The 27,465-nt window shown below is 51.5% G+C and overlaps 10 protein-coding genes across 10 annotated transcripts; 4 read left to right on the forward strand and 6 right to left on the reverse strand.

The window, feature by feature from the left end:
• Positions 1–7: 7 nt before the first annotated feature.
• Positions 8–1,880, reverse strand: PSV08DRAFT_403122 (general substrate transporter; the record flags this gene model as incomplete). Its single annotated transcript, XM_014217953.2, has 3 exons — positions 8–279; positions 334–488; positions 556–1,880. The coding sequence occupies 3 exons, from the start codon at positions 1,878–1,880 to the stop codon at positions 197–199; spliced, it is 1,563 nt and encodes a 520-aa protein (XP_014073428.2). The 3' UTR covers positions 8–196.
• Positions 1,881–2,429: 549 nt separating this feature from the next.
• PSV08DRAFT_363592 (Alpha/Beta hydrolase protein) lies at positions 2,430–4,305 on the forward strand (the record flags this gene model as incomplete). Its single annotated transcript, XM_066093051.1, has 3 exons — positions 2,430–2,635; positions 2,689–3,532; positions 3,597–4,305. 3 exons carry the CDS (start codon positions 2,430–2,432, stop codon positions 4,227–4,229), a joined length of 1,683 nt encoding a protein of 560 aa, XP_065948759.1. The 3' UTR covers positions 4,230–4,305.
• A 1,586-nt stretch (positions 4,306–5,891) lies between these two features.
• On the forward strand, positions 5,892–6,898 carry PSV08DRAFT_311535 (uncharacterized protein). The gene has a single exon (XM_014217905.2). The coding sequence runs from the start codon at positions 5,909–5,911 to the stop codon at positions 6,764–6,766; it is 858 nt and encodes a 285-aa protein (XP_014073380.1). The 5' UTR covers positions 5,892–5,908; the 3' UTR covers positions 6,767–6,898.
• Positions 6,899–7,134: 236 nt separating this feature from the next.
• PSV08DRAFT_377180 (glycosyltransferase) lies at positions 7,135–11,044 on the reverse strand. Its single transcript, XM_014217955.2, has 3 exons — positions 9,895–11,044; positions 9,675–9,777; positions 7,135–9,621 (listed from the first exon to the last, which is right to left on the reverse strand). Exons 1-3 carry the CDS (start codon positions 11,012–11,014, stop codon positions 7,188–7,190), a joined length of 3,657 nt encoding a protein of 1,218 aa, XP_014073430.2. The 5' UTR covers positions 11,015–11,044; the 3' UTR covers positions 7,135–7,187.
• Positions 11,045–12,065: 1,021 nt separating this feature from the next.
• Positions 12,066–13,714, reverse strand: PSV08DRAFT_410782 (uncharacterized protein; the record flags this gene model as incomplete). The annotated part of the gene is made up of 2 exons (XM_014217957.1): positions 12,066–13,349; positions 13,669–13,714. The coding sequence occupies 2 exons, from the start codon at positions 13,712–13,714 to the stop codon at positions 12,208–12,210; spliced, it is 1,188 nt and encodes a 395-aa protein (XP_014073432.1). The 3' UTR covers positions 12,066–12,207.
• A 574-nt stretch (positions 13,715–14,288) lies between these two features.
• Positions 14,289–15,334, forward strand: PSV08DRAFT_205436 (HAD-like domain-containing protein). Its single transcript, XM_014217958.2, has one exon. The coding sequence runs from the start codon at positions 14,328–14,330 to the stop codon at positions 15,300–15,302; it is 975 nt and encodes a 324-aa protein (XP_014073433.1). The 5' UTR covers positions 14,289–14,327; the 3' UTR covers positions 15,303–15,334.
• A 407-nt stretch (positions 15,335–15,741) lies between these two features.
• On the reverse strand, positions 15,742–17,112 carry PSV08DRAFT_205439 (carbohydrate-binding module family 1 protein). Its single transcript, XM_014217959.2, has 2 exons — positions 16,370–17,112; positions 15,742–16,296 (listed from the first exon to the last, which is right to left on the reverse strand). Exons 1-2 carry the CDS (start codon positions 17,003–17,005, stop codon positions 15,973–15,975), a joined length of 960 nt encoding a protein of 319 aa, XP_014073434.1. The 5' UTR covers positions 17,006–17,112; the 3' UTR covers positions 15,742–15,972.
• A 1,683-nt stretch (positions 17,113–18,795) lies between these two features.
• On the reverse strand, positions 18,796–20,637 carry PSV08DRAFT_410785 (cytochrome P450; the record flags this gene model as incomplete). Its single annotated transcript, XM_014217927.1, has 3 exons — positions 19,987–20,637; positions 19,037–19,831; positions 18,796–18,983 (listed from the first exon to the last, which is right to left on the reverse strand). The coding sequence occupies exons 1-3, from the start codon at positions 20,558–20,560 to the stop codon at positions 18,796–18,798; spliced, it is 1,557 nt and encodes a 518-aa protein (XP_014073402.1). The 5' UTR covers positions 20,561–20,637.
• Positions 20,638–23,168: 2,531 nt separating this feature from the next.
• Positions 23,169–25,198, forward strand: PSV08DRAFT_226174 (major facilitator superfamily domain-containing protein). Its single transcript, XM_014217961.2, has 7 exons — positions 23,169–23,387; positions 23,450–23,637; positions 23,700–23,797; positions 23,864–24,020; positions 24,085–24,104; positions 24,158–24,762; positions 24,854–25,198. The coding sequence occupies exons 1-7, from the start codon at positions 23,204–23,206 to the stop codon at positions 25,117–25,119; spliced, it is 1,518 nt and encodes a 505-aa protein (XP_014073436.2). The 5' UTR covers positions 23,169–23,203; the 3' UTR covers positions 25,120–25,198.
• Positions 25,199–25,304: 106 nt separating this feature from the next.
• PSV08DRAFT_5153 (Alpha/Beta hydrolase protein) lies at positions 25,305–27,183 on the reverse strand. The gene is made up of 4 exons (XM_014217962.2): positions 26,936–27,183; positions 26,457–26,714; positions 26,019–26,090; positions 25,305–25,962 (listed from the first exon to the last, which is right to left on the reverse strand). The coding sequence occupies exons 1-4, from the start codon at positions 27,098–27,100 to the stop codon at positions 25,381–25,383; spliced, it is 1,077 nt and encodes a 358-aa protein (XP_014073437.1). The 5' UTR covers positions 27,101–27,183; the 3' UTR covers positions 25,305–25,380.
• Between the last annotated feature and the right edge of the window lie 282 nt (positions 27,184–27,465).

The following is a 27,465-nucleotide window of genomic DNA, read 5'->3' on the forward strand; positions in this document are numbered from 1 at the left end:
TCAGTAAGTGCATGTGGCCATATTGTAACATAGTATACGTCGAGAAAACTTTGCGTGAATTATTGTAATCGTTTCCATCCAGGATAGCTCCTCGCCGCGCCATCATTTCGAGTAAATGCAAGACAACACCTTTGCTAGGACCTGCTTAACCCAAATCGACCCATTTACGATTTCTCTGAAGTTGGCAAGATACATCTCACAACTTCTCAATCTGCGTCACTTGCAGCCCAGCCTTATCTTCGCTCATGAAGTTTTCAATGTTCACACTGCACACATAATCTATGATTCTGTTAGTAGGGGGTTATTTTGTTTGCCAAAGGACAAAGTCTTTACTTTTAAATTGCCGCGCAGGAATTCGCGCCTCAAACATCTCATCCAGCTCAGCCGGGGTACGTCCCTTGGTCTCAGGGAACCAGAAGAAAGTGACAATGATGCATCCCAGCATCCATCCCGCAAATATGAGATACGTCTTGGGTCCAAGGTGGGCACTGATGGTTTATTAGTATCACTGGCAATCACTACACGCCCAAGGGCGAGTGAGATGGGTAAACTTACGGAGCATTCGCAATGTACGGGAAGATGTATTGGACAGCAGTCGAGAAGCAGGCCAAAACGAAGAAGGAAAAGGCACTCGTCTTGTTTCGCAAGCGAGCAGTTGGCATCTCTCCCGAAACGACATATGTCAACGGCCCGAAACCCGCTGCGAAGAAGAAGGCAAACATGCAGCAGAAAGCGGCAATGGTTTGGCTAAGACTCTGGTTGTGGAGGTAGTCGGTAAATCCCATGACACCAATAACCAGGTCGATGAAGAACAAGATGGTGAAGGTAGTCAGCGCAAGTGGACGTCGACCAACCGCATCTACTACGAACAGGCCGGCTATTGCGCCGCTAAAGGCCAGGATCGAGGTTGCTAGGGCAAGAAGAAAGGGGCTGATTTTGCTACCGATAGTAGCGAGGAAAATCACAGCGTAGTTGGTCGCAAATACAATGCCAGATAGCTGCTGCATGTTGGCAATGCTGAGCGCCAGCAACGTGCGGCGAAGATTGACTCCTTGGAAGATGTGTGTCCACGGTACCTCGACATCCTGGGCCCTCAGAGCTGCCTGTGCCTTCAACGCCGCAAACTCTGCTTCGATTTCCTGCTCATTGTACCCTCTTCGCACCGTGCGTAAGCTCTTGAGTGCTCGCGAGTCTTGACTGCGAGTCAAGTAGAAGGTTGGAGAATCATCTATGAAGATGAAGCCAATGACCAGAATGATAGGGAAGGCGATTTGCAAGCCCATAGGGAATCGGTACGCGAACTGGGTCATATCGGTGCTGACAGCCCAGTTGATCCCGTTGGAAAGCACGGCTGCTGCATCAATGGTGACAATGGACAGCCCAATGAGCACACCACGTAGCTCGTCTGGCGCGATTTCGGCCAAGAAGGTCGAACCCATTACGATGAAAAGGAAGATGGCTGCATTAGCCAGCCAGCGCCCAATGACCAGCTGTGCCATGCCAAAGGCAGCTGTCTGGATCGCTGCAGCTACAGCACTCAAGACACATCCAAAGATGAGGGTTTTGCGTCTTCCCCACCTATCTCCGCAATATGCGGCGAGAGGAAGTCCGAGAAGGCATCCAGTAGTAGGAACGGCGGTCATGACGCTGACATCGGTAGACGTGAGAACTGGTCCTGTGGGGCTCTTGCCAGTTCCGAATTGGTGGATGAAGGGGGGCATTGCGAGGATTCCGCCCATGACAGAGCCATCGAAGCCAAAAGTAAAGAATACCAGCGCGAGTGTGAAGCTGGAGTAGATCAATCGTGGGTTGTGAATGATGTGTGAAGCCCATGATCGACGCTGCACCGCAACATGTGTTGCATCAACAGATGTCCCCATGATGTCTGAGTCAGATGCTTGATGAAGTAGTTGGAAGATGGCAGTTGGCTCAATATCCAACTCTGGCGAGCAATCGCGTCTTTATGTAGTACGAATGGTGTGCATGTACCTACCCCAGATTTTCCCCATACCAACTAGGCCAAGGGGCCCTCAGCACGTGGAATATTGGGGAGGCGGCGGTCGGGACGCCACTGGCATTGAAACTTGCAGAAAACGAAGCATAGTTCCAGGTCGTATGGAAAATCCTTGGTCAAGTGTAGATAGGCCGGTGACGCGTGCGAAAGTGTGTTCATCCGACTGCGGGGATTGTCCATTTCAGGCATAGCGCGGCGTGGAGGAGTAGTCGACTCGGGGCATGGAGCACATGTAACTGCCGAAATGTGCCCAGGCCACGCGACTGTTGCAATTGCGGAACGACATGGAGAAGCTTACCTTCTACTTATATCGGTATTATATGTATCGTCTCACAGAACACGTTGCTTGTTGTTGAGCTGGCACACATAGTTGATCAACTCTGACGAACACCACTCCCCAAACAAAAAAGCCATCATGATTATTGCAAAAGATGACGCTCTTGACTCATTTCCAGAATACAAATTGGAACACAAAGACCTCGGCCAGCTTGTTGGACTTGCGAGAGGGGATGATGTAGTGCAATTCCGCGGTATCCCGTTTGCTACCATTCCAGCGCGGTTTCGCCAGGCGCGTCTTCTGGAGTCATTGCCGCAACAGCCATTTGATGCCAGAAAATCTGGGTAAGCTAGCGGCATGTAAAAATCCCATCTTCTCAAGTTTGACACAACAGCAGACCGTATTGTCCGCAGCCACCACTGCCCTTCCCTTCCTACTGGGAAGGATTATTACCAGAAGATTTCCCACCATTGCCGGAGCCCCCACAGGACGAATTCGGCTGTCTCAATCTCAACATCACAGTTCCTAGATCCGTTCTTGAGGGCGACTCGGCGAGAAAACTTCCGGTTTTCTTCTTCATCCACGGTGGAGCGTTCGTGGGTGGAAAGCAGTCTACTCAACTTGCTGGACGCGAGATCTACGACGGGACAAATCTTGTACGCGCGAGTGCAGCTCGCAATCAACCAATTGTAGTGGTTTCTTGCAATTACCGTTTGGGGCCACTGGGATTCCTTGCATCTGAAGAACTCGCAGCTTTCAATAAAGAACACGGCGAGGCAGTCGGTAACTATGGATTGCACGATCAGCGACAGGCACTAGAATGGTGCAACAAATTCATATCCGGCTTCGGCGGTGACGCTGGAAACATGACCATACAAGGTACTAGTGCTGGAGGAAGCTCAGCGCATTACTTGAGTATTTTTCCTGCCCGAAAGTTTAAAAGAGCAATTTTGGCGAGTGGGACGCTGATAGGTATCGGCCCCATGCCCATGGCTTACCAACAGGAAAAGTTTACTGCATATGTGTCCAGACACTCTGATGAAAACAGTAATCCACAAGGAAATCCAGTAAACTTGTTACAATCGATACCTGTCGAGGAACTTGTCAAGCCGATATCAGCTGGCATATACCATCCATACATCGATGGGGACTGGATCCCAGGGGCGACTATGCAAAGTATTATTAAACTTTACAGAGATGAAGAAGCGCCAGATCTTATGATAGGCGCTTGTGATTTTGAGGCAGGTCTTCCTCTTTTTTTTGATGATTTACCGTGCATGCCAGGGTACTAACAACAACTTGTAGGCCGATCTCACACAATTACTTCTCCTAGACGATATACCATCAATGAAACCTGCACCCGACAACCGGATGCGTGCAACAATTTATGATCTTGCATCATCCAACGGCATGATTGTCTCTCCAGAAACATTTCCAGACGCACATGCCAGTGTCACGGAAGCGTACGACCTCACCTCTGCTCTTGAGCATCCGTCATCTGCAATGTACAAATGGGCAGAGCTATTGGCCGATGTGGCATTCAGGGTTCCGCCCCTGCATATTGCAGACCACCACCCTGCCAACGTCCTACTCTATGAGATTCGCTGTAAGAATCCATATGAAAAGTGGGCTTGGTCATTCGGACGTGCCAATCACGCTGTGAATGACGTGTTTCTCTTTGATGTGGCTTCAGATCTCGTGGCCAAGGAACTGCAAGGTCCGCACGCAGGCAACGTAGCGCAGATTCGAGCTGCGTGGTTGGACTTTTGTTACGGAAAGCTGCCATGGTCACCATATCGAAAGCAAGACAGTAGACTAGGACCTATGCACGTGTTTGAGCATGGAGAGAATGGTAGAGATGCTGAGAGTTTGGAAGAAGCCGTGGGCGAGACCATGGCGGCACAGTGGAGAGCAGTTTTGAAAGCAAACGAGCGATAGTCGGGATTCATGATGTCTGTTACGCTCAGGATACGACAAGGTGGCTCTCAATATTTCAATTGTAATATGTTGTCACAAATGTTGACTGGCTTTCCTGTGTTGTTCTGACTTGTTGCTATTACTTTGTTTGCTCGTTTGCCTATACCAATGTTGTTGCAATTATCATGGTTGTACGGAACAAGTGTTGGATTGTGCACCTCTCAAAAGGTAACATGTTCAATCGTCCATTTCTGTCGGGGTTTCAAAAGAGGCGTAATCGTATGATGCTGCTGGGAAAGGGAAATTGCGGCGACTTAGAGCAAAGTTAATTTTGTACCGTGTGAGAATTCGCAACGGACACGAGGGAAACTGATGTGGCTGACGGAAAGAGAAGAAAAGGGCCGACGCATGTGCATGACGACAAGCGGTGGTGGTTTTGTCCCTCGGAATGACAAGATGGCTGGGGCGGAGTGGTGGTCGTGGTCGTGGTCGTGGAGAGAAGGACAAAGAAAGAAAGCAGGGCGCCAAGGCCAACGGGACGGGACCATTTTGGAACAAGGCAGCCTCAGCCGTCGTGGCTACGGCGTCGGCCTCTTCCACAGCCCTCGCGTCATGACTGCTTTGGCCGCCTTGAGCAGCATCGACTCTCTCCTCAATCACGACGCCCGCTCCGACCGCCGCCCATCGCTCGCCCATCGCTCGCCCATTGCGCCGACATGACCACGACAAGCACGACCACAAGCACCTCACCACCACAAACCCAAACACCAAACACCATGACGACGACAACCTCGACCGACGATGCCACCGATGCCCTCACCACGCTGGCCACGCTGGGCAATGGGCAGCAGTATCCCCCCGCCCACACAGAGCCCGCCGCCCTGCAAGACCAAGAGCACGACGCGACTCCAAGACCGGCAATGCCTTCACCCCAGCCCTCGATCAAGCATGAGCCCTCGGGCACGCCGCGTGAAAATACGCCCGCAGCAGGCACAGCGCACCCAGACCGACAGGCCTCTGTTCCGGGCGAGGACGTCGACTCGGATGCCCTCAGGGCGCTCGAGATTGCAAAGCAGAGCGATCTGGGGCTGCGCAGGAGAAACCAGATGGGCGCTGACGGTCTCCAGTCGCCCGTAGAGCCCAAGCCTGCTCCGGTTTCAGCCAAGAAGCGACCAGCTCCCGCCTCTGCCTCTGCCGTGAGGAAAAAGGGCACGGCAAAGACATCAAAACCAAACAAGAAGCGCAAGGTCGAGACCGATGACGGCGCCACGCGCTCCGTCACGCCCACCGCCCGCGTTCCCAAACCCCCTCCCCGCGGCTTCAAGAGAAGCTCCCATGCCGGTACCCCCCTCGAGTCCTCGCCCGCCCCCGACAACTCGTCACAGGCTCACGGCTCCGACGATGATGGCGACTCCTCTGAAGACCACAACCTGTACTGTCTCTGCAAGAAGCCGGACAACCACCGATGGATGATTGGCTGCGATGGTGGCTGTGACGACTGGTTCCATGGCGACTGTGTCAACATGAAGCAGGCCGACGAAGAGCTGGTCGACAGATTCATCTGCCCACTATGTGAAGAAAACGGAAGGGGTCATACCACATGGAAGCCCATGTGCAGGCGGGATGGCTGCCGGAAACCAGCGCGTCTCACAAAGGGCAAGGAAAGCAAATACTGCTCTGACGACTGTGGACTACTCTTCATGTCGGAACAATTGCAGCGGACAGCTGGTGCAAAAGGCGCAAATGGGCCAAGGGAAAAACAAAAGAAGAAGAAGAAGACGACGACAGACGGTGAGTCCATTGACGAAGAAGAGCCGACTCCGCTTGGCGGCACCTTGCGAGCCAAAGACCTCAAGGCCCTCGTCGACGCGTCCCCCAACATCCAAGCCTTTAAGAACCTGGGGACTGGCGTCCTCACCCCTCCACAAACCGCATCCCCCTCGCGTTCAAATTTCCCTTCCAATAGCGAAGAACTTTCCCTGACCGCTGCCGAAACCGACCGATTAGCCGCTCTACACAAGGAAAAAGTACAGCTAAAGGACAGGCTCGAAGTACTCAAGGACCGAGAAAAATTCGTCAGCATGGCAAAAGAGCAGGCCGTCCGCCTCGCCGACCGCGAAAAGATCAAGATCAAAGACTTTTGCGGCTACGACTCGCGACTAAGCTGGTCCGACGCCGAATTCCTCCTCTGGCGCAACAGCAAGCACGGCCGTGCAGTCTTCCAATACTCGACCCTCTCTCCCACCGACGAGCAAGTATCCTCAATACCAGACGCAAACGACGTCGACACAATGGACATTGAAATCAAAGAAACAGCCTGTCTGAAGAAACGCTGCCAAAAGCATCCCCAGTGGCAAAAGCTCAATCTTCAAGACGCGCGGTTTGAAGAGTTGGAAGTAGTAGAAGCAATCAAGGAGTGCGAAAAGGATGAGCAATCGGTGCGTGAACGTGCTCGACGGAGGGGAGCAAAAGATGGCCTGGCAAAGGAATTGGCGGGTGGTGATATGTCCAAGGTTGCTCGGAATCGAGAGGGTTGGGTCGAGACGGTCAAGACGTGACCTTGGTTTGATCGTTGGTGTGGGTGCGGAATTTTTTGCATAAAAGTAATTTCAAAAGCGAATGTGTAGATATAGGGAATTATTGATATCCTGGCTTTGGCCGTTTTGAATAAGAATCGAGAAATATACCACTCTTCTTACTCTTGTTACTTGCGGGAAATAAGTGTACACAAGTCAGTATGACTATGTCGATTGAGATACTTGTGCTAACTGTCGCAGTTTGATCCCAAGTACAGACATTAACTTTCTATCAGACTATGCAATACCAACAAGAAGGAAAGTAAAATAGCAAGAAGAAGGGGGAGGAGGGGTATCTCGATAACTACCAAAAGGAAGAAAAAAAAACTTAGTAAAGATGGAAACAAAAACCCTCAATCACCACATTCAGTCTGTTGTGTGCTGGCTGGCAACTAAACATTCCCTAGACAACATGCACCGGCGTTGTCCTACCCTCCACTGCCACACCATCTACCTTTTGCCTCGCACTCATCGCCTCATCCATCTCGCTTTCCACCTTAGTACTCTCGGATTTCCCATCATCGTCCAGTAGACCGCAACTATTCCTCCTCGCTTCACGACCTTCACCACCACGCTGCACAAAAGGAACATGCAGCATCTCTCTGTCCCCATGTTGATTCCGTTCCACCGTCGTCGTGGGTGCAGTACTCATTCTATTCATGCCGACTCGCGCCTGGCTCTCCATGCTCTTCTTTGCTGCACCGTCATCGTCGGTCTTGGCCAGCTCGTCAGGATACACGCGTCCCGGCTTGTCGTTAGGCGCATGCGCATTAGCTCGTCCCTTGGACATTGAGCGACATGTATCCTTTTTCGATACTTCAGTGCTCTTGCGACCTACCCGCTGCCCATCTTTTTCGTCGCCTCGTCCTGTGAGCGAACCGACAAGGCCATTCTTGTGCCGCTTCTTGTCTTCTGTGATGATCTTTTGGAGCGCATTCCAACGCACACTGACCTTTTCTTCAATGCTTTCCTTCGTCTCAGCGCTTCCCTTGCCCGGTGGCTGAGCTGCAGTGCGTGACGTCGAAGTCAGCATCAACATTTCCTGCTGTCCTTCGGCAATGCGTGCGCGGCGGAGGTAGTTGGTCGGCTGGTAGCGCTTCATGTATTCAGCGTCTAGTCCTTTCATCATGTATGCCATGGGTCCAAGCAAGGCTGCAATATCTTTGAGAATGAAGCCGCCAACTCCAAAGCCGACGCCTCGCAAGGCACCCATCACTCCATTCTTTTTCGCCCCATGGTATGGCTGCATGACGAGACCCGAGACACCGTCCCTGACACCATAGAGAAATTCATCACGACCAGCGCGTGTCCCAGAATGAAACCCAGTGACCCGAGGCGGACGGCGGACCGTCTCATCACCGTATAAGCGTGGTGCATTGTGGAAACCTTGAGTGATTGCAAGTGTCATTTCCATAGGAAAACGAACAATGGCGTGTCCGGTCTTTCGGAAGCCAAAAGCAGCCTCGCGTCCAAGTTCATCAGCCAAGTCTTCGCTAGGCTCGGATATCTTCGAAAGGGTTGTCTCATTGCGGGTAGGCTGCGGTCTGCTACCGTTGTGTTGATTGTCCACATCATTCTCGACTTCCTCAGAGGTTCCAGTATCTATCTTCGCCCGTGCGGCCTTCTTGTGGTTGTTGCCTTTTTGTAGCCTGCGCTTCTTTTCCCTGATCTTCTCTCTCTTTCTAATGCTCTTGCCAAATTCAACAGGCATACCACCGACACCAGCGGCGGCATCCGAAAAAGAACTCATGAGACTGCCCCAGACTCCAGTAATAGGCTCGCCAGGTCCACCAAAGTCGTTCCATTCGTAATGACGGATGAGACGTAGCTCGCTCCATTTGAGCTTCCTCGTCTCAACCAGTATCTCAGCAGCCAATGCAGATAGCTTGACATGCGTGTTCTTGATCTTCCAGACAGCAGCGCGGTTATCGAGAAAGTCGCATCGCATACTTCCCTCCCCTGAAAGTGGCAAAGACTGATGGAATGAGCGCACAGCGTTGAGCGCCCCGTCACCCTCTCTGGCAATGCTGTCAGCGATCTTCTTGACATTTTCCTTGGCTTCATCTGTGAGACACTGCTTGATACCCTCGGCCAAACGCTCGGGTGTGAGTTTCTTGTAGGGTATGCATTCGTGCGCCCCTGCCTTTGCTTTGCTGACCATTGCACCCCAGAAAGGCTGGTCGCCAAAGAATGGAACAATCATTGTCGGTATCCCACACTTGAGACCGATGGCTGTGGTTCCCGCTCCACCATGATGTACGACAGCACTGCAGCGAGGGAAGAGCCAATCGTGAGGAATATTTTCAAGCATAAAGACGTTTTCTGGGCAGTCGGCATTCGAACCGAAGCCACCCCAGCCCTTGGACACCAGGGCACGACAACCGACTTGCTTGATGGCCTCGAAAATTAGCTCGGTGAATGCGTCCGGATCGTCGACAACAATCGAGCCAAAGCCAATATACACAGGGGGAGGTCCATCGTCTAGAAACTTTTGCAGTTCGGCTGGCGGCTTGAATGACGACGCAAGGTCGAGGAAGACAAACCCAGAAATGTCAATTTCTGGACCCCAATCCTTCGGCTTCGATATAAGGCTTGGAGACCACATGTACGTGTATGGAACCTTGAGCCGATACAGTTGGCCGGGCGCCCATATTTTACTGACTTCCTCAAGATGCAGAATTTGAGTACGGAAGCGATTGATGAGGTCGCCTAGACCCTGCCACATCATCATCTCGACTAGCGGGTAAGAAATGAAGTTGCTGTACGTCGCTTCGACATTACTGGATTTGATGTTTGCGAGCGGATGAGGGAACTGGCTCGTGGGTGTGTATGGAAAGCTTATACACGTCAATGGTAATGCTTGTGCATGGGTTCTGATACTTACGTGAACATCATGTGAAGTGGAATACCCAGCTTTTCAGCAATGTGCTGAGGTGCAATGCTGGGAGGGTTGGCGATAATGGCATCTGCAACAAAGGGGGCTCTGTCACCCACTGTAGGAGGTTAGCTGAGGAAACACCACAAGACCCTGACGTTACTTTACGAGACACAATTGTTAATTGGTCCCATTCCTTTACAAGGGGTCAGCAAGTGAAATAGACATGACTTACTCATCTTGACATTGGTCGTATCAGTCTCATCATCTGTCGCATTGATACATGCCCGCCACATGCCCTGGAACATTTCATACATCTGCGCTCTCCTGCGGCCAATCTCGCCCTCTTTTATCGTCTCAATATTGGGTATAAGACCTGGGTTCTTGACCATGAAAGCCATCAACTCTGCTGGGTTGCCACCAACCGAGAAGAATTCCAAGCCCGAGTCTTTTTCAACAAAGTCCCTGAATGCTGGGTGTGTGGCCAGACGGACCCGATGCCCATAGTCGTCCTTGAGAATCTTGCCAATCCGAATGAATGGCTGAATGTCTCCGCGCGACCCGATAATGATGATGACAATGTTAAGCTTCACTCGCCTTGCAGGATTGTGCTCCATCTCGTCATCTTCCGGGGCAACCTTGGTGGTATCTATCTCATTGTATGATTCTGGCCCGCGGTCCTCGTCGTTGCCATGTTTCTTTACAATGGTCCCCAGAGCCTTTGCCACGTATCCGCTACCCAAGTTCTTTTCGAGAATGCTCAGCTTCAACCGTCCATCTGCTCTTGAAACCCTGGCCTTTGTATTGAAGTGTTCGTTGGCGATTCGGAGTCGGGAGAAGGGACGTGGTTTACGAGTCGTCTGAGCAGTAAGCTCGTCGGCATGGCCAAGACTTTTGTTGCGTGAGTAGACATGCTCATCGTCGGAGGAGTCTGAAGAGTCGGTGTCGGCGTCAAAGGTTATGGTCGCATGCCGTCCTGGCTGCACTGGCCTCTTGTGTTGTGGCTGTTGTTCCTTTGCGAGCAGCGAGTACCTTACGGAGGGCTTGGGTCGTTCGGTCGCCCATCTTTGCTGTTGTGCTGGACGCGACTTTGGGCTAAAGTAGTCTTGGTTGCTCGGTGTGTCTTCCAAGGGTGCGCGTGTCTTGTTTCCGTAGTCTTTTCGCGAGACGCTCTTCTGTTGCACCATTTCTACAGCCGGGGTTTCTTCAACGGGCGATGTCGCATGGGATGTCGTCTTGGATTCCTGTCCAGGGATATTCGGAAAAGACGGCTCTTCGATGACCATGCCCACAGGCGCGATACCGCCTTTGTCTTGAGGCGAAGACATAGTTTCCGCCATGTTCCCGGTAGACATACAGATATGGTTGATGGATCAGTGGGTCGCGCAGTTTGCAAGTCAACAACACGTACAGACTCGGGCAGTGACGGAGCGATGATGGTAGCGACTAGACAGCAAAGAGCAAAAGGTTCTGGCTAGACCGGCTAGCCGCTCCACTTGTCTGCAAGCGGTGACAATTGTTCTGGTGATGGCAATGTTCGTCCCAATGCGGTCAACCAACGTGTGCAAAGGGGGCCGCAGGTGCAGATGGTGTCGAATCATGGTGGCAGGAAAATAGATGGACTGGGCTAGGCCAGCAGCAGGAACCGCAGGCGGCATGACATCACACGCGCAGATGGGTGAGCCGGCAAGTGCCCCGCGGAAACTAGCAGCTTGTGGTTTGATTGGCTGAAATGCCGCCTTGTGCCTGGGCGTTTTTAGCCGAGAGACGAGTCTGACGCTGGAACTCACAGGAGCTGGTTGTAAGCTACAGTCTCTAGACAAATCCGCTGTGCGCTGTTGAATTGAAAATGAATCCTATAGGGCCGTTGCAACAACTGGCTAGTAGCATCCTGGCCTAGCTGCATAAGTATCTTGGTTCGCAGATGCATCGACGGCGATCTGGTAGCACACTAGGCACGTTCCAGAAGACGCCTTAGCGGCACCCAGACTGTCCAACATGCTCTACGCCTACAGTGTTGACAATCGCAGCAACCAAAATAGAAACGCGGCGATTCTGACACTCATTGCCTGACGTTGGCTCCTGGTGCTTTGTACCGTACATACCCGCATGCCAAGAGCCAGTCACGTGACTCTTGCAAAATCCGCCAAAATCTAAGTTCTAAAATAAAACCAAAAACATACGGCAGCGGGGATTCGCTAGTGGTCACCCACCTAACTACTAATCCGCCGGTAAATTGCTTATATAGGCCAGATCGGACGGGATGGCTAGCGCTAAATTTCCTATGGCCGTATGTGCCAGAATGATAAAAATAAGACAGCCTAATATTCAAAATTTATAAATTTTAGCGTAGATTGAGATCTGGATCTCACGTGACGTTATCGATAACCAATGGGTGCACAGACCAACTTACAGGGACAGGCGAGAAGGGGCGGGGTTAGCAACATTGACGAATCTCTTCGTGTTGTACTATGATCGACCCTAGCATCTACACAGTAATAACAATAGCGTCAGAGTGAGTGACGCGAAAGCGCATACCACACAACAATCAGCGTCCGATGCCCAGGGCGTACAGCGTCGCCTTGACAATGTCTTGTGCCCATCCAAACCAACCTCTGCCTGCCTGGATCGTGTTGAGAATCTTGACAAAGTTGCGGTTCCACTGGTCCTGGTCCTCCCACTCGTCGGCATACGGCTCGAACAGGGCCGTCTCGACGCTGTTGGGGTCGTGGGGCATGGTCAAGTCCCATTCGCCTGTCGGGTTCTGACGAACATGTACCTTTGGCCCTACGCAGAGTGCACGTCCCAGGATGCGCGAGTCGGCTACAAAGCGGGTGCCAGCGTCAACCACATCCTCAACTTTGCCCAGAGCGCCGCCTGCAAGGATGAAGCGTGCTCCCGCCGTCACAATGGGCGTGTCGATGAAGTAAGGACAGAGCATGTTGACGCGTATGCCCTGCACGCCGCTGGTAGCGCGGAGGGTCCTGAACAAGCCGAGCACAGCATGTTTTGCTGCACAGTACTGCGGCTGAATGGCAATGGGACAGAGAGATGCCACCGAGCCAAGCAAGAGCAGGTGGCGGTCGCGGGGCGAGCTTGTCGAAGGCTTTGCGTTGATGCTACAGGGCGACGAACCCGGGTTCCTGGGCAGCCAGAAGTAGGCCAGGTGCGTCGTGTAGAGCACGCCGGTGAGGTTGACGTCGATGATGCTGAATTTGGGCGGGGGCGGTTGAGCAGCATCCAGGCCAGAGCCTTCCTGGAGTATGTCGCGGCCGGCAATGCCTGCATTGGCAACCACACAGTCGATGCCGCCGTGCGGACTCAGCTTGACCGCCTCCTTGAACAGATTGACTTGAGACTCCCAGTCGGTTACGTCGCAATGCACAAAGTGCGCCTTTGCATTGCCGCTGGCCTGGGCATTGATGCGGCGACACAAGCCATCGCCTTTGGACACATTGATGTCGCCCACAATGACCGTCGCGCCGCTAGCCACCCACTTCTCAACGAAGCCTGCTCCGAACCCGCTCGCTCCGCCCGTGATGAGGATGACCTTGTCCGTAGCCCAGGTGGCATCGTACGGCGCCGTGATATCGAGCGGCGGTGACTGGAGGATGTTTGCTTTCTGGGGCTTGTACTCGTCCATTGCGGTCACAAGTTGTGTGCAGTGTCTTGTGGGGAGGGGAAGGAGGCCTGACAAGTATTAGTAGTAGTAGTAGTAGTAGTGGTAGCAGTACTAATACGTACGCAGGCAGCAAACAGCTGCTGCGCTAGCAACACGCCGTGCATGCCTTGGCTCATATCAGCCGCAGAAAGCAATTATACAGGTGCACATCCTTGTAAAGTCGTGCTTTCTCCAGGATTCCTACAAACGATACACAGCCATTGGACAGTGCCTACGCAGTGCACGGCCGAGCCACTCAAAGACTCGCTATAATGCTGACAGCTTGTGCCTCACTGCAGATTGTGGTAGTATTCCAATTTTGCATTCGGTTAGCTCACTAGTACTTACTGTCCAATAGAAGCCTTGATTGTGATACAAACACTTTCTTTTCCATTACTCGTCAACGTTGCTTTTGCACACGTCAGCACTACTCTTCTTATCAGCTCTGTTCTATATACAAAACTCCACATGTCATCACAGACCGCGTTCTATAAACACTTTCTGCGCTTACCAACCACGATATGTATTCTCTGTCGCATACCACCGGTATTGAAATGCATCTCTCGAAACTTGCAGCACTCTTGGCTAAGCACAAGCGAGATGAACCAGACCAAAGTATTTGGCTCGATAAATCCTGCTGACTGTCATGCGGATACAGACATCACGATCGAAGGTGACAGTTTCCTTGTGCTGTAATGTTTCTACTTTGTTGTCGCAGATGATAGGACGGACGCTTTTGATCTTAGTTGGCGCTGCGTGCAGTTTCTGGATCTTGGTCGTATTTCAAGTATCGAGAATGACAAGGCCATACACATGAGTCTGCAGTGAATTTACATTGTGCCCACCTCTCCCAAGTGCTTGTTGATGAAATGCCGTTGCGGGGCTCGTCTGGCGACGCCGCTACTATCGTACCTGAATCCCAGGCCATGACCCCTGCGAAAATCTTGTCACCCCTCCCCCGCCATGACCCCCCAACAAACATTCACTACACCCCTCAATCACCCACAATGTCCGCCCCCAATGTCTCCCCAACCCGCCTCGTTGCAACTCTCTTTCATAAAACCGGGCCCATCGACTGTCTAACCGACTTTGAGGCTGTGCTCACGACAATCATCCCAGGCTTGCAACGCGACTCCATTACCACCAAAAGACTGGAAGCAACCAAGCAATGTCGCGTAGCCGAGCTGACCTTTCCACTCGCCAGTCCTGAGGCTGTTACACTCGACAGCTTGCGTAGACACGAGGCCGTCGCACAATTCGAGCGCCAATGGAGTGTCGAGTGCGTCTTTCAAGCAGACACAATTTACCGGCGCTACAAACGACTTGCCGTCTTTGACATGGACAGCACCCTGATTCAGCAAGAAGTCATTGACGAAATTGCCTCGCTGATTGGTGTCGAGAAAGAAGTCTCCGCCATCACGGCTGCAGCCATGAACGGCGAGCTAGACTTTGAGGCCAGTCTACGCGCGCGATGCAAGTTGCTGAAAGGCGTGCCAAGCACCGTCTTCGAAACCTTAAAGCCAAGAATTACGCTTAATGAAGGCGTCAAGGAGCTCATCACTGCACTCAAAAGACTAGGCTTCAAAACTGCTGTTTTAAGCGGAGGCTTCACGCCCTTGACCGGCTGGATGGGCGAGCAGCTCGGCTTGGACTATGCCTTTGCTAACCATCTCGTCGTCTCCGACGACGGAGCTACTCTCACCGGCGAATTAACAGGCGAGATTGTTCATGCACAAAAGAAGCGACAACACGTGCTTGAAATTTCCGACAAGGAGAACATACTGTTGGAGCAAGTAGTATGCATCGGTGACGGCGCCAACGATCTTCCCATGATGGGCGTAGCCGGTCTTGGTGTTGCTTTCCATGCAAAGCCAAAGGTCCAGATGCAGGCTCCTGCCCGCTTAAACTCAAAGAGCATGCTGGACCTTCTATATCTCTTCGGTATATCCAAAGAAGAGCAGGAAGTCTTGCTACAACGATAATCGCCAAAATACACATCTCCTTGGTCACTCTACCTACAACTTCAAGTCACGCTACCTACAACTTCCACCGTCGCATGTTTTCTTTTCTGTAAAAAAAAAAAGGTTTATATTAACTATAGGCTCTGGATACCGCTGTCAGCAAGTATCGCTGTGACAAACATTATTGGTGAAAAGTGAAAATTTATTTATATGCTGATATTCGGTTATGCAAGACTTGAACAATGTACATGTCAGTTAACAACAGATCACCTTGGTATAGATGGTTCCTGTCCACCATCGACTGTTCCAGCTCTCAATCCACAAAACATCATAACCCAGTGTAATACTGGCAAGCATGTTCAAGTAATAGGCTACTTTCAAGATGCACCTTCACGAATATCTTCAAAGACACCAGTTTATCACAGTAGACATGACTCAAGAAAAGGCAAGTGGAGCAGGATTGAGAGAACTAAATGATTTATATGCAAGAAAATATGGAGCCTCGAGTATATACAGGGAACAAACTAGCCGTCAAAGTAGCCCAGTCCCCAGGAAAGACCTTGGGAAAGATTGTACAGCAGCCCGGAAGCCAAAGAAGAAGGGGGGACAGTGGTAGACAAGTCGCCCATCCACCATCATCGTTCACACGTTCACCGTTGAACCTTTTTGATCATACCAGAGCGGAAACCGCTTACTGGCACTGAGAGTAGTAGGGGTTCATGGTCTTGCAAGAGCCCTTGGCGCAGCACTTGGCGCCATTGAAGCCCATACCACCGCACTGGGCCCACTGGGCAGCACAGCCAGCAGCGGGAGCAGGAGTGGCAGCAGGAGCGGCCTGGGTGGCGAGAGTGGTGGCAGCAGGGGCGTTGTTGGCAGGGGCAGCAGGGGAAGAGTCAGCGCTGGCGCTTCCCGCACCTCCCTTCCAGACGGTAGGACCGGGCATGGGGAAAGCCTTGCGGCCGTTGTAGATGCTGAAGTTGGCGTATGGGTCAGTGGCCTTGTAGGCACCGGGGAACTGTAGCCGTCGTTAGTTAAGTCAAGAAAGGAGGGTGGTTTGTATGAGAAGAGAGAGAGAGAGAACTACTTACCTTGACAGTGGGACCGGGGGTACCGTTGCCGCCACCCTCAACCTTAATCTGCATGCAAGAGACGTAGTGCTCAGGCTGGTTGACGTGGGAGCGGTGAACACCAATGTGCTCGAAGCGGGCAAGGTACTCTCCGTTGGGAGTATCCTTGGGGATCTTGGCCGCAATGTAATCCCTGTTGTAATCGCACCAGGCGGTGGAGGTGAAGTCGCCGCCGTCACAGACACCAAGCTCGTGGATCTTGAACCAGTTGCCATCCTTTCCGTCAAAGGTCTTGACGCTGCTGGGGGCCTTGGCCAAGTAGACCATCTCGGGACCAGGGTGCTGGAACTTGGCGCCAACAGCGAGCTTGAGGCGGATCTCGTCACCGGCCTTGACGGTCAGGACATCAGTCTTACCGGCAGAGGAGAAAGCACCCTGGTTGCAGACGATATCGGGACCATCAACGTGGGAGTTGTCGCGGATGTCGGCCGCGGGGTTGGAGGAGAACTTGATGGGGTTGTACTTGGTAGCACGAGTCGACTGGCGAACGTACTTGAAGGCAGCAGTCTCGGTTCCACCGACAATGGCCTTGTCCATGAAGTAGTGAGCGGAAGCCACTTGGGCGACGGCGGCGATAAGAGCAGCGGAGAACTTCATTCTGACTAGCAGTAACGATTGGTATAGATGGTTGGTTGAAAAGAAGGTGGTTTGCGAAAGGCAAAGAATGGAAAAGAAGGACTGGAAAAGAATGTAAAAGACTGCTGGTTGATGGACTCAGAGGCTGATGAGGAATATGATGGAGGAGACATGTCTGTATGTTATATACACAGCTCCAGCTGCCCTGTCCTCCCGTGCCTCTCCACCCGTGGCCATGCCACCGGTCGTCTCGACTCAGGCAAGTTGTTTGGACGGACATTGATTTGCCCGACGAAACAATGCACAATCGTGGTTCTGAAGCGTTCCTTTGCAGCTTGTCCGCCGTACCAAGACTCTTGGTAGTGGTCCTCTTCATTAGCGAATATCCTACCCTAGGCTATAAGAAGGGTAGTGGCGCTTGTGCAGCCTCGCCGCACACTTGGGAAGGATGAAACACGGCGGGACCGGCCAATCACGCCAAAGTCGTAAACGACCTGGACTTGGCCTACTGGGGCCAGCAATAAACACCAAGTTTCAGCATCGCGCTGTCCCAACACGGATTCCTGAGAGCCCAGGCTCGACGCGGATTAGCTCGCAGTGGGGTTGTGGTCCGTCGAAATTTCCGCTCTTCATGCACTTCGCTTTCCGCTGGCATTCTTCGATAGTACTGCGATGGAAATACTGGCAAATGGCGGTAGCGAGATACAGGGGGTAACTACTTACCGTTCCACGGAAGCGCGGCACACTTGGCGATTTGACGTCCATGTAAACCCATGGCATGACATGAGCGGGCCGTCGTACTAGCTTGTCGTCTGCTTACTCGGTTCGTCCTGATCCTTGGCAACGTGGGCACGTTGCGGGTCATGACAGACGATAAAGCAATATACACAGCTTGGTCAAAACAATACAGGAGAAGGTCATTCTGCAACTACTAGTTTTTTTTTTTTGCAAACTACGTATCTAGTTACGGTCTTTTCGGTCTTGTTGTTCAAACAATTCGGGCTTATCGTTTCTGGGCAAAACAGTAGTCACAAGACTATGGAGCCTTGCAAGCCTGTTTGAAAGAAGGAGAAGAAAAAACCCATACAAAAACAAACAAAGAAAAAAAATCGATGCCGTGTAAGAAGAGACGGGTCATGAATCGTATGTGGAAACCCAGCGTTTCGTTGCCCGTTCCAAACGCCACCTGCACCCTGCCAGGGGCGAGACGCGGAGTGGGCGGCTTTTGGGCAAAGCTTCACCTTGGCACCCGCACGTCACAGCAAAGACAGCGTGCAGCCAGCCTAACCGTGTATTGATAGCTTGGCCCAAATCCCGCCCTCTTTCACAACGCTACCGTATCATTCTGGAATATATCGAAACAGGTCTTGGCCTAATATGTATGCAGAGAATAGCAAGACCGTGGAAACTCCGAAAATCAAACAAAACCGACCAAGTATACCGATTCCATGACAGCTAACGACAAGATGTCACTGTGTTCGATAGGGCTCACGCCACTGTTGTGGTGACTGGATATAGCGCGCGCTACGAGACGGCATGAATATGCATGTGGGCAGGATGAGAAGGGCGGAATCCTGCAGCACGAACCGACATGACGCGCTCTCATCACCATGTTAGGTAGACAAGCCTCGGAACCAGCATGAGAAAGCCAAGGTCACTGTATGTTTCACCGCTTCCTACGAATATAATTGAGACAAAGTGTTTTTCTTTTCTTTCTTTCAAAGAATACAAAAGACCATGGATTTTCCACTCATTGTGATGATAAGTTTTCTTGCCCTTTCTTTCCCCCCTGTGTGTGTTCCATGTCCCACCTACTTCTCCCTCGATATAACCTTTACATACGGCGGGTTCTTGGGTTTAGTGACTTTTGTTTGATTCACGTCGCTACCGGACACCTTTGACAAACGGTTTCCGTTCTTGTCAACAAGCTGAAAATCGAACGAGGCGACAAAGTATGCTGCGATCAGGGTTATTTGGAGAGTGGCGGCAGGCATGCCGACTGCGAAACAAGATTAGTTCAGGAGACAATGCATGTGGAGTCGGTGGACTTGCTGCATGGATGTAGACCAGATCCCCAGCCCACGTAGCCGTGCGGCTTCTTTGTGTCCTCGGAACGGCCTGGCATGTATCTTGTTGAATCCCATTCGTGTGGGTTGGCGTAGACGTTGGGGTCGAGGTGGATGTCGTAAGAAGGATATGCGACAATGGCGCCTTCAGGGATGACTTCCTTGTCGTTACCCAGCGGGATGTCGCTGCCACTCATGTTCTTCCGGAAATAGAAAGGAACAATGTGCAAGCGAATCGAGTCACGCAAGCACGCACTAAAGAGAGGAAACTCTGGTTCCCACGCCTTCATTGGAATGTCGGCGAGCTGTTGGCGTAGTGGAGCATTGGTGTCCCGGGTGTACTTGGCCGCTACTTCGCGTACTTCTTGCCGTACCTTGTCCTGCCACTCTGGGGCAGCTGCCAAGTAGGAAATGATACTTGCAGAATTCATGGTTGAGTTGGCTAGTCCTGAAAGAACTGCGCCGAAGACGAAGATGGTGATTCTGAAGATCCGCTGGCCTTGGTCAAGCAGAATCTGCATTGCGTCGTTGTGCTTCTTGCCGCTTGTAGCACGCTTCTTGATGGTACTCTGGAGCATGAAGAATAGGCGTGCCCCTATGAGGAATTTCTTCAAGTCATGAAACGAGGGAAGCTTGGGAAATATCATGGACGTGGGACTCGAGATGGTGTCTATGCTCACAAACATGCTCTGCGTCTGTTTAAGCTTTTCTGGATCGCTAACGAACTCATTTGGGCCAAACATGTCAATAGCCAATTTATAGATAACGTGAGATATACTGTCTGTTATGGGGTAGGTTATATACCTACCCTATCTTAGCTTAGTAGAAGTACGGACACTATAAGTAGGCACTAAAGACCTGCCATACTATATAGACCTAAGCAATACAATAACTCTTGGCTCCTAACAGTATTCTGAAAGGTCTAGCCCATAACACTGTCAAAGGGGTTGATGATGCCAGTGGGGTCCTTTTGAATAGTGTCAATGGACTCGCTGACATTGACCACAAGGTCAGGTAGTCTGTCTTGGAGATACTGGCTTTTCAGTAGTTGTTTGAGGCGAACAATGAACCACTTTTCTATGCCTTCGTCCGTGTCCTGGCCGTCGTGTATCTTGTCTACATTGGTTGGTGCGCCATCGATTGCGGCGTAGCCCTGTCCCACGTGTAGCTGTCTCGATTCAAAAAACACCTTTCGTGCCGTGTCGCCCGACAATCCGACGACCATGCTAGGCCCTGCATGGAAGGAAAAGTTGCCTGTCTCTGACTGAGATATGCGTTCCTTGTACCAGTCCCACCTTCGCTTCCAAAATCCCCATGGACCAATCACTGGGTAGTTGTCACGAACCTCAGGAGGTGCATCATGGGGAATCCGGCGGGTCAGAAGCCTGTGGGCGATTGTAGAGATGACGATGATGGCCATGATAGCCATGGAGACGAGGATGACTGAGATGCATAAGGAAATGAGCGGCGAGTAGGTTGCCACCCGTGGAATAGAGTCGAAGATGGCCATCAGAGCTGCTGCAAGGTCGAGAGTGTTCTTGTATCGCAAAGGAAGCTTCAACGCTATAACGGTTGTTGACCAGTATGTCTCCAGCTGCCGTGTTCGCCTTACAAACATCGGTAGCGGGAGAGCAATTCCTTAACAACGATTTGCCGGTATACTTTCTTTCCGATCGTCGTCCTCACATCTGCCTGTAAGTATTATGCGACCAATCGCTGCAGCCAAGACTAAGAAGTAAAAAGCATATAGCTTTGCTTCAATGGCGCATAGGCCCTGTCGGTCACCTCCCGGTCCAATCACTACCCCAGATTGTCAACTGCTGACTACCGTGCAAAACCTTAATTTGCCAGTTTCCCTCGGGTGTAGGCCTTCCGTATGCTGACTCGTGGTCTGATGGCTATCTTACGACTGGAAGTCAAGTAGAGTTGATACATGTCGCAGATAATCATTTCAAATGTACGCGGAATACGGCGGGAGTAATCGAAGAGGTTTGGTCACAGTAATGGTATCGTCTAGGGTGGCGACACATATGTACTTACGTGTTGCGAAATCGGACCGTATTCATCAGCTTATTCCCACCACCTTCCGTTTCAACGCTCCGGCTTATTAGCTAAAAACAATTCAACTGTTGTCAAATCCAGGAAAAATTGCATATGAGTAAGTTCATAAGATGTATTGAGCGAGCTGATCCCGCTGGCTTCCTATAAGGAAAATGTTATATGATCACTCATAATATAGGCGTTTGTACTAGTATACTCCCCGGCAAGGATACTCAATGGTGCTATGCCCGGCCCTCCATGCGTCTGATCATCCAATTTAACCTCATCTCACTTGATACCGATCAACTGGATCAAAGGCGCGTATATCCAGGGATTCCAAATAGCGCCCAAAGTGGCGGGTTTCGATAAGTGGCTAGGCGGGGTCATGGTGATTTGTATTGGTGTTGTTAGGATTGTGGCAGCCGAGCCAATTTTCAGGCGTGTCCTGGTGCCTCGGGATGCTTGAAGACAAACTCCTTGGTCTTTTTAAACAGTCGCATGTCTTGCGAATGATATTCCTCAAGCTTACGATGCAGCAGACTTTGTTTCCGCCCAAGAACCTCTTGTGCCATTATTCCGTTACGTAGCCTTCTTGCTCCGAAACTCACTTGCTGTCGCCCTTGAAAATCCTATACACTACATCCAATCGCCCTTGCCCCTTACACGCAATCTACCTTGACCATCATCTTTCGAGTCTGGGGCTTGTTTACTTCTCTGGTTTCCTGTTTTCGGTTTAGTTTTGTCTCCATTTCAGGTTGATAGCTTCAACAAGGGGAGAGCTAACTAGTCCTACGTATTCCTAGCGCGGTCACGTGGATCCGTTTTCTAGCTAGAGGCCCAGAGGTGTAGCTCGGAAACGGACCTCGCTTTCGTCTAAAAGGGAGAAAACATAAGGCGAATCAGCCCTGGATAGGGCCTGCTTCCGTATACACCTTGGAGCACCAACAATTTCTATCGTCGTTTTGTGGCCGCTAGCAGAGGTACGATTTCCGAGCACGACGCCGTTTCCGTCTCCGTTTTCCAGACAGAGTTAAAATTATTCCCAGATTGGGCCTAGCAGGGGTAAAGGGGAGCTGAGGAGGCCCTTGACATTTTGCCTACCGTTACAAAGATTCAAAATTCCGTTCGATCAAGATTCAGTTCTTCTGTCTTGATGAGAAACCTGTTGCTTCTCTATTTCCTTGGTCATATTGTCTCTTGCACAACGGAGGAAATTAACTTCAACACAAGCCTTTTTCCGGCGGATCAGCAATTAAAAGAGCGACCACTAGCGGGTTCGGCTACGATATGATATTTTTTTACTGCAGGCCCATGTCACGTGGCTACAGCTTGGCAATGCCGGCCCATCACTCCGGGGAAACCGACAAAGCAATCCAATCCTCCGCACTTTATGTCCTAGCACGCCCTGGAGACAAGCGAATGGCACGGTCTTAACGCAAAAGGGCAGAGTATGCGGCTCAACAAGCATTAGGGATCCACTTTCTCGTAATGCAGTTCCGAGCAGCGAACAGCGAGCAGCATTTTTTTCGCGCAACCGATGCATCGGATAACGGCTGGTACCATCGGCATCTGACTGGCAGAAGCCGACCTCCGACCGCCTCCCAGGTCATAGAGAAAGTTCGCCAACGGAGAAGGACGTGCAAGCCACATGCGCAAAGGCTAATTTCATGCCTTATTGATCTGCACACATTGTTGCCAGTCTGAGCGCTGGCCATAGTGCTGGATCAACGTGCAACCGAATCTGCCATCCAATGGGGCATTGGACCTAATGCGGGGGGAGGACGATTTGTGCAGGCAAAATGCAACTGTTGCTGCCAGGCTCCACTCGAGACGTGCGCTCAACCGCCATGACACCATCAGGCACATTTGGCCTTACTCCACTAGGCCACAGTGCAGACTCTTCGGCCATGCGACGGTATTTGATCGGATTGACGTACAGTGGGGTAGGGTGGTAAATATCCTGTAGGGAGGCCCACAGCGGAGCGGAGAGCGTGTTGGGGTCGTATTTTTCCCCAGCTGCAGCTATAAGTAATAAAGAGGGGACCCCATGTGGTTCTTCTGGTGCTTCTTGTTGATTTACGTCTCTCCTGCAACGACAAGGAGCTCTGGCAAGATGGCGACAGCGTACGAGGGAGAGAAGATATCTGCGCACGATGCGGCTCAGATCTCGGAACACCACACAAAACCCAGCGCCGTTGCCACCATGGATCCCGAAAGGAGGAGGCAGGTTGAGAAGTCGCTGAAGCGCAAGTTGGATTCACGATGCTCGCTCTTCGTGCTGATCTACATTATGAACTGTAGGGGATTTTCTACATGTGCTGTCGCATACTCGATATTTGGTGCTAACCATTACCACTAGATCTCGACCGAAACAACATTGCTGCAGCGCGTCTGGGCGGTCTGGAAGAAGACCTTGGTCTCACTCCCACGCAGTACTCGACCTGCTTGAGTATTCTCTACGTCGGCTACATTCTGATGCAAGTCCCATCGAACATGATTATCAACGTGATACCCCGACCATCGCTCTATATTTCAATTGTCATGTTGGTATGAAACCTCTGTCCGTTCTCTAAAATCACTTTGCTAACGTTGCTTTTTTTCTCCATTAGCTCTGGGGAATGATTAGCACATTGAGCGGCAACGTCAACAATTTCAGCGGCATGGTCGCCATTCGCTTCTTCATTGGATTCGTCGAGGCAGCTTTCCTGTAATAATCTCCCCTGTTACCGCATTTGCGGGTAGATGGAGTGGAGATTAACATGACAAATTCTAGGCCGGGCGCACTGCTCATCCTCTCCAAATGGTACACCAGACGCGAACTCGCGCTTCGCAACGCCATTCTTTTCTGCGGAAATCTTATCTCGAACGCCTTTTCATCTCTTGTAGGCGCGGCTGTTCTGGGCAACATGGAGGGAACTCTGGGACATGAGGTAAGTACCATAATCCGGTTATGTATCGTTTTTTTCTTTGCAGCAAATACTGACATTTGAACAGGCTTGGAGATGGCTCTACTGGTAGGCACTAGAATCTTCAAGTAAGAGTTATGTACAACTAAGACAATATTTAGGATCGAAGGAGCAGCAACAATGGTCATCGCCATCTCGGCAGCATTCATCCTCCCCGATCTACCGCACAACACGCGCGGCTTCACCGAAGAAGAACGCACCGTCGCCGTTCTACGAATGACGGAAGACGTGGGTGAAGCCGACAAAGACTCGGAAGAGCAATCCCCCTTTGCAGGTCTCTTCATGGCCGTCAAAGACGTCAAAATCTACATTTTGATGATCACCTTCACCGCCTACGTCACCGGTCTCTCGTTCAACGCCTACTTCCCCAGCTTAACCAAGACACTCGGCTTCGGCTACATCACGACGCTGCTCATGAGCGCCCCACCGTGGGCTTTTGCATGCGTCGTCAGTCTGATTAACGCGTGGCATTCGGATCGTCAGCAAGAGCGGTGCTGGCACATTGTCGGGCCCATTTGCGTTGGCATCGTGGGTTTTGTTATTTCCATGGCCACGTCACACACGGCGGCGCGATACGTAGCACTCTTCCTGCAGGCGTCATCGTATGCGGGCTTCATCGTTTTTTACTCGTGGATCTCGTCGTCGTTTCCCAGGCCGCCGGCGAAGCGTGCGGTCGCTATTGCTATGATTAATGCTTTTAGTCAACGTACGTATTTCTCTTGCTATATTCATTTGTTTCGAGAAGAGGACAAGAACAAAAAACAGTAGTCATGTACTAACAATTGGCGTCTTCTTAGTGGGCAACATTGCTGGATCCTACGTCTGGAACATGGCGGCAAACGGATACAGGAACAGCTACGGTGTTGTTACGGCCATGTTTGGCGCTACGATTATCGGATGTCTGATCTTTAGGTTCATTCTTATCCGCCTTAATAAGCGATTGGACGAGGGGGTAGATGCGTGGGTTGTGCATGGCGATGTTGCCGAGCAGACTGCGGCTACCGAGGGTGTGAGCGTGGAAGAAGGCAAGAAGATGATGGCTGGGTTTAGGTACTTGGTGTGAGAAAACGCTCAAGAATAGAATAGATGGAGATGGTAAAGTTCAATGTACTTTTTTATTGAGATGAAAACATTTCTTTTCTCAATAGTGCATGACAAAATTAGTGGCAGTAAAACACTTGCTACAACTTGAACATGTCAATTAAACATGTCAATTGCTGCTTTTGCTGGATGCTATTTTTGAAAGTTTCTTGATTTTGTATTGTCTTAATAAAGGGGGGGCCATGGATCTAGTCATTGGCGTCACCAATAAGAGTACACACCTTTACACGCCCTCTTCCTCGTTGAGCTTAATGCCCCTCTCAACCAGCCCCTCAATCCACGAGTTGAATTCCTCTCTCATCTCAGCTGGAATCACATGGCCTTGTCCCTTGATGAAGTGTTTCTCAATCTCACCTTGTTGCCAGACATCTTCTTCTTCCTCTATGCCCAGCCAATTTTCCTTGCCCGTCACTCCCTCGCCTTTCTCGAGACCCCTCCACAGAACTACGCCGAGGGGAAAAGTCAGCATTCGGTCCTTTGTGCCATGGACAACCATGATTCTTTTCTTCCCAATTGTCTGGGCAAGCTGCTGCAGTTGCTGGGGGCTTTTGTAATGCCAACCAGCTGCAATGGCCTGCAGGATAAAGGGTGCTTTGGAAAAGTACTCTGGATGCTCGCGTTTCCACATTTCATTTGCAGCAAAGCGGTCTCCGTTGGTCGGGAAGGCCTGGACGACAGGTTCCAGGTTGTCTGGCGCGTCCAGCCATTCTTGGGTATACAGATTCTTCTTGACGCCCTCAATCTGGGTGTCAAGGGACTTGGGGATGAAGAGATTGGCACGGTTCCAGAGGTTTTCTAAGAAGCCCTGCATGGGTCAACTCGTGTGTGGGTTGGCCAGGCGGCAGCAATTGCGGGACCTACTGTAGTTCTGAAGAGATGTGCAGCTGTTGATACAAGCGACAGGGTGCATATGCGTTCCGGTATCAACATTGCCTATGTCATGGTCAGCACTAAGCCATCTCACAGCCTCTTTGCTTATCAGGAAAGATTTTTTTTTCGCTCAAGTCTTGTCGACCAACGCGCAATGGTATCACGGCAATGCAGGCGTTGCCTGGCGAAGGTGTACGGGAAGAGCCGTGTACAAAAGAGGAGCGGAGGGCGTATGAACCGCTGAGATTACAGGGCAAGGCATGGTGTCAGAGAGGATGATGTCGTTTTTTGAGGCGCTAGGCGTCTGCAGCTAGGGTGTATTTGTGTCGTTTGACGGAACGTCGCGTATCCGGTGTCTGATGGTTTGGAGACGGTCGTTGAACGCCTGACGATGCAAAATCATAGTAAGAAAAAAAAAACACGACTCACAATCTCCTGGGCAATCATTCCACCCATGCTGATTCCGATGATGTGCAGATCGCGTTTGGCGGTCCAGCCAACGTGGTCAATGACTTCAATCAAGTCCTTTGCCATTTCGGACGTCGAGTATCTCGACGTGGGCTTGTCCGAATCGCCGATGCCACGGTTGTCGGTCACCAGGCACGAGTACTGGTCGCCCTTTGTGTGGCCAAAATCCTTGGTCTGGCGCTGCCAGGCATACTTCATGCCTCCCAGGCCCATGACCCACTACATGAGGGTAAACCTTCAGAGGCTGTTTCGGAGAGTAAAATAGAAAGAAAGAAAAAGACATGTCGGCGTGTTCAGCGACCTGAGACGCTGGGCAGACGTTGAGACGACAAATGCAACCGAAACGAAACGGTGACAGGAGAGAGGCGATGATAGCTGCATGCCTGAGGTGGCACCATGCCGAAGGGGACAGAGTAATACCGAGAGGTGGGACCACTTACTACCAGGTGTCTTGGGCCGGTGCCGTGAAGCTCGTAGGCGACATTAAAGGGCCCGCCTCGATCTCTGGCGACGGGTACCTTTGCTTGGCTCTGGGGTGTCAGTTGCCAGACGATGTGGGGGTATTCTGGGTGGTGGGGTAGGTCTTGGGCAGTCATTGGTGCCATGGCTGCGCGTAAGCTGGCGGGGGTGGGAGCGGGTTAGTGAGTGTACTATGTAAGATGCGTGTTGCAGTGGTAGGTAGTGGGAGTAGTGCAAGTGATGTGCATGGTCGTGGCGTTAGCGAGAAGAGACGTGTGGCGTAGTGGGAGCATGGATGGATGCGTGTGCGACTCGGACCAGAAGAGGCGGACGTCCTCTGTGTTGGCTCGGCCGGGCTGCGACACTCAGCCTCAGGTGGCAGTGGATGCGATGCGCACCTGCGTTTCACCTTTGGCCAGCAACTGGCGGCCCCTACGCATACTACACATGAACCCCCCGCCCATCCGCCCTCTGCCTCCCTGCATGCCCCCCCCCCACGACGACGACGACG

The sequence above is a fragment of the Bipolaris maydis genome, assembly GCF_028858645.1.
Source record: "Bipolaris maydis strain C4 unplaced genomic scaffold PSV08scaffold_10, whole genome shotgun sequence".
NCBI classification, from domain to species: Eukaryota; Fungi; Ascomycota; class Dothideomycetes; order Pleosporales; family Pleosporaceae; genus Bipolaris; species Bipolaris maydis.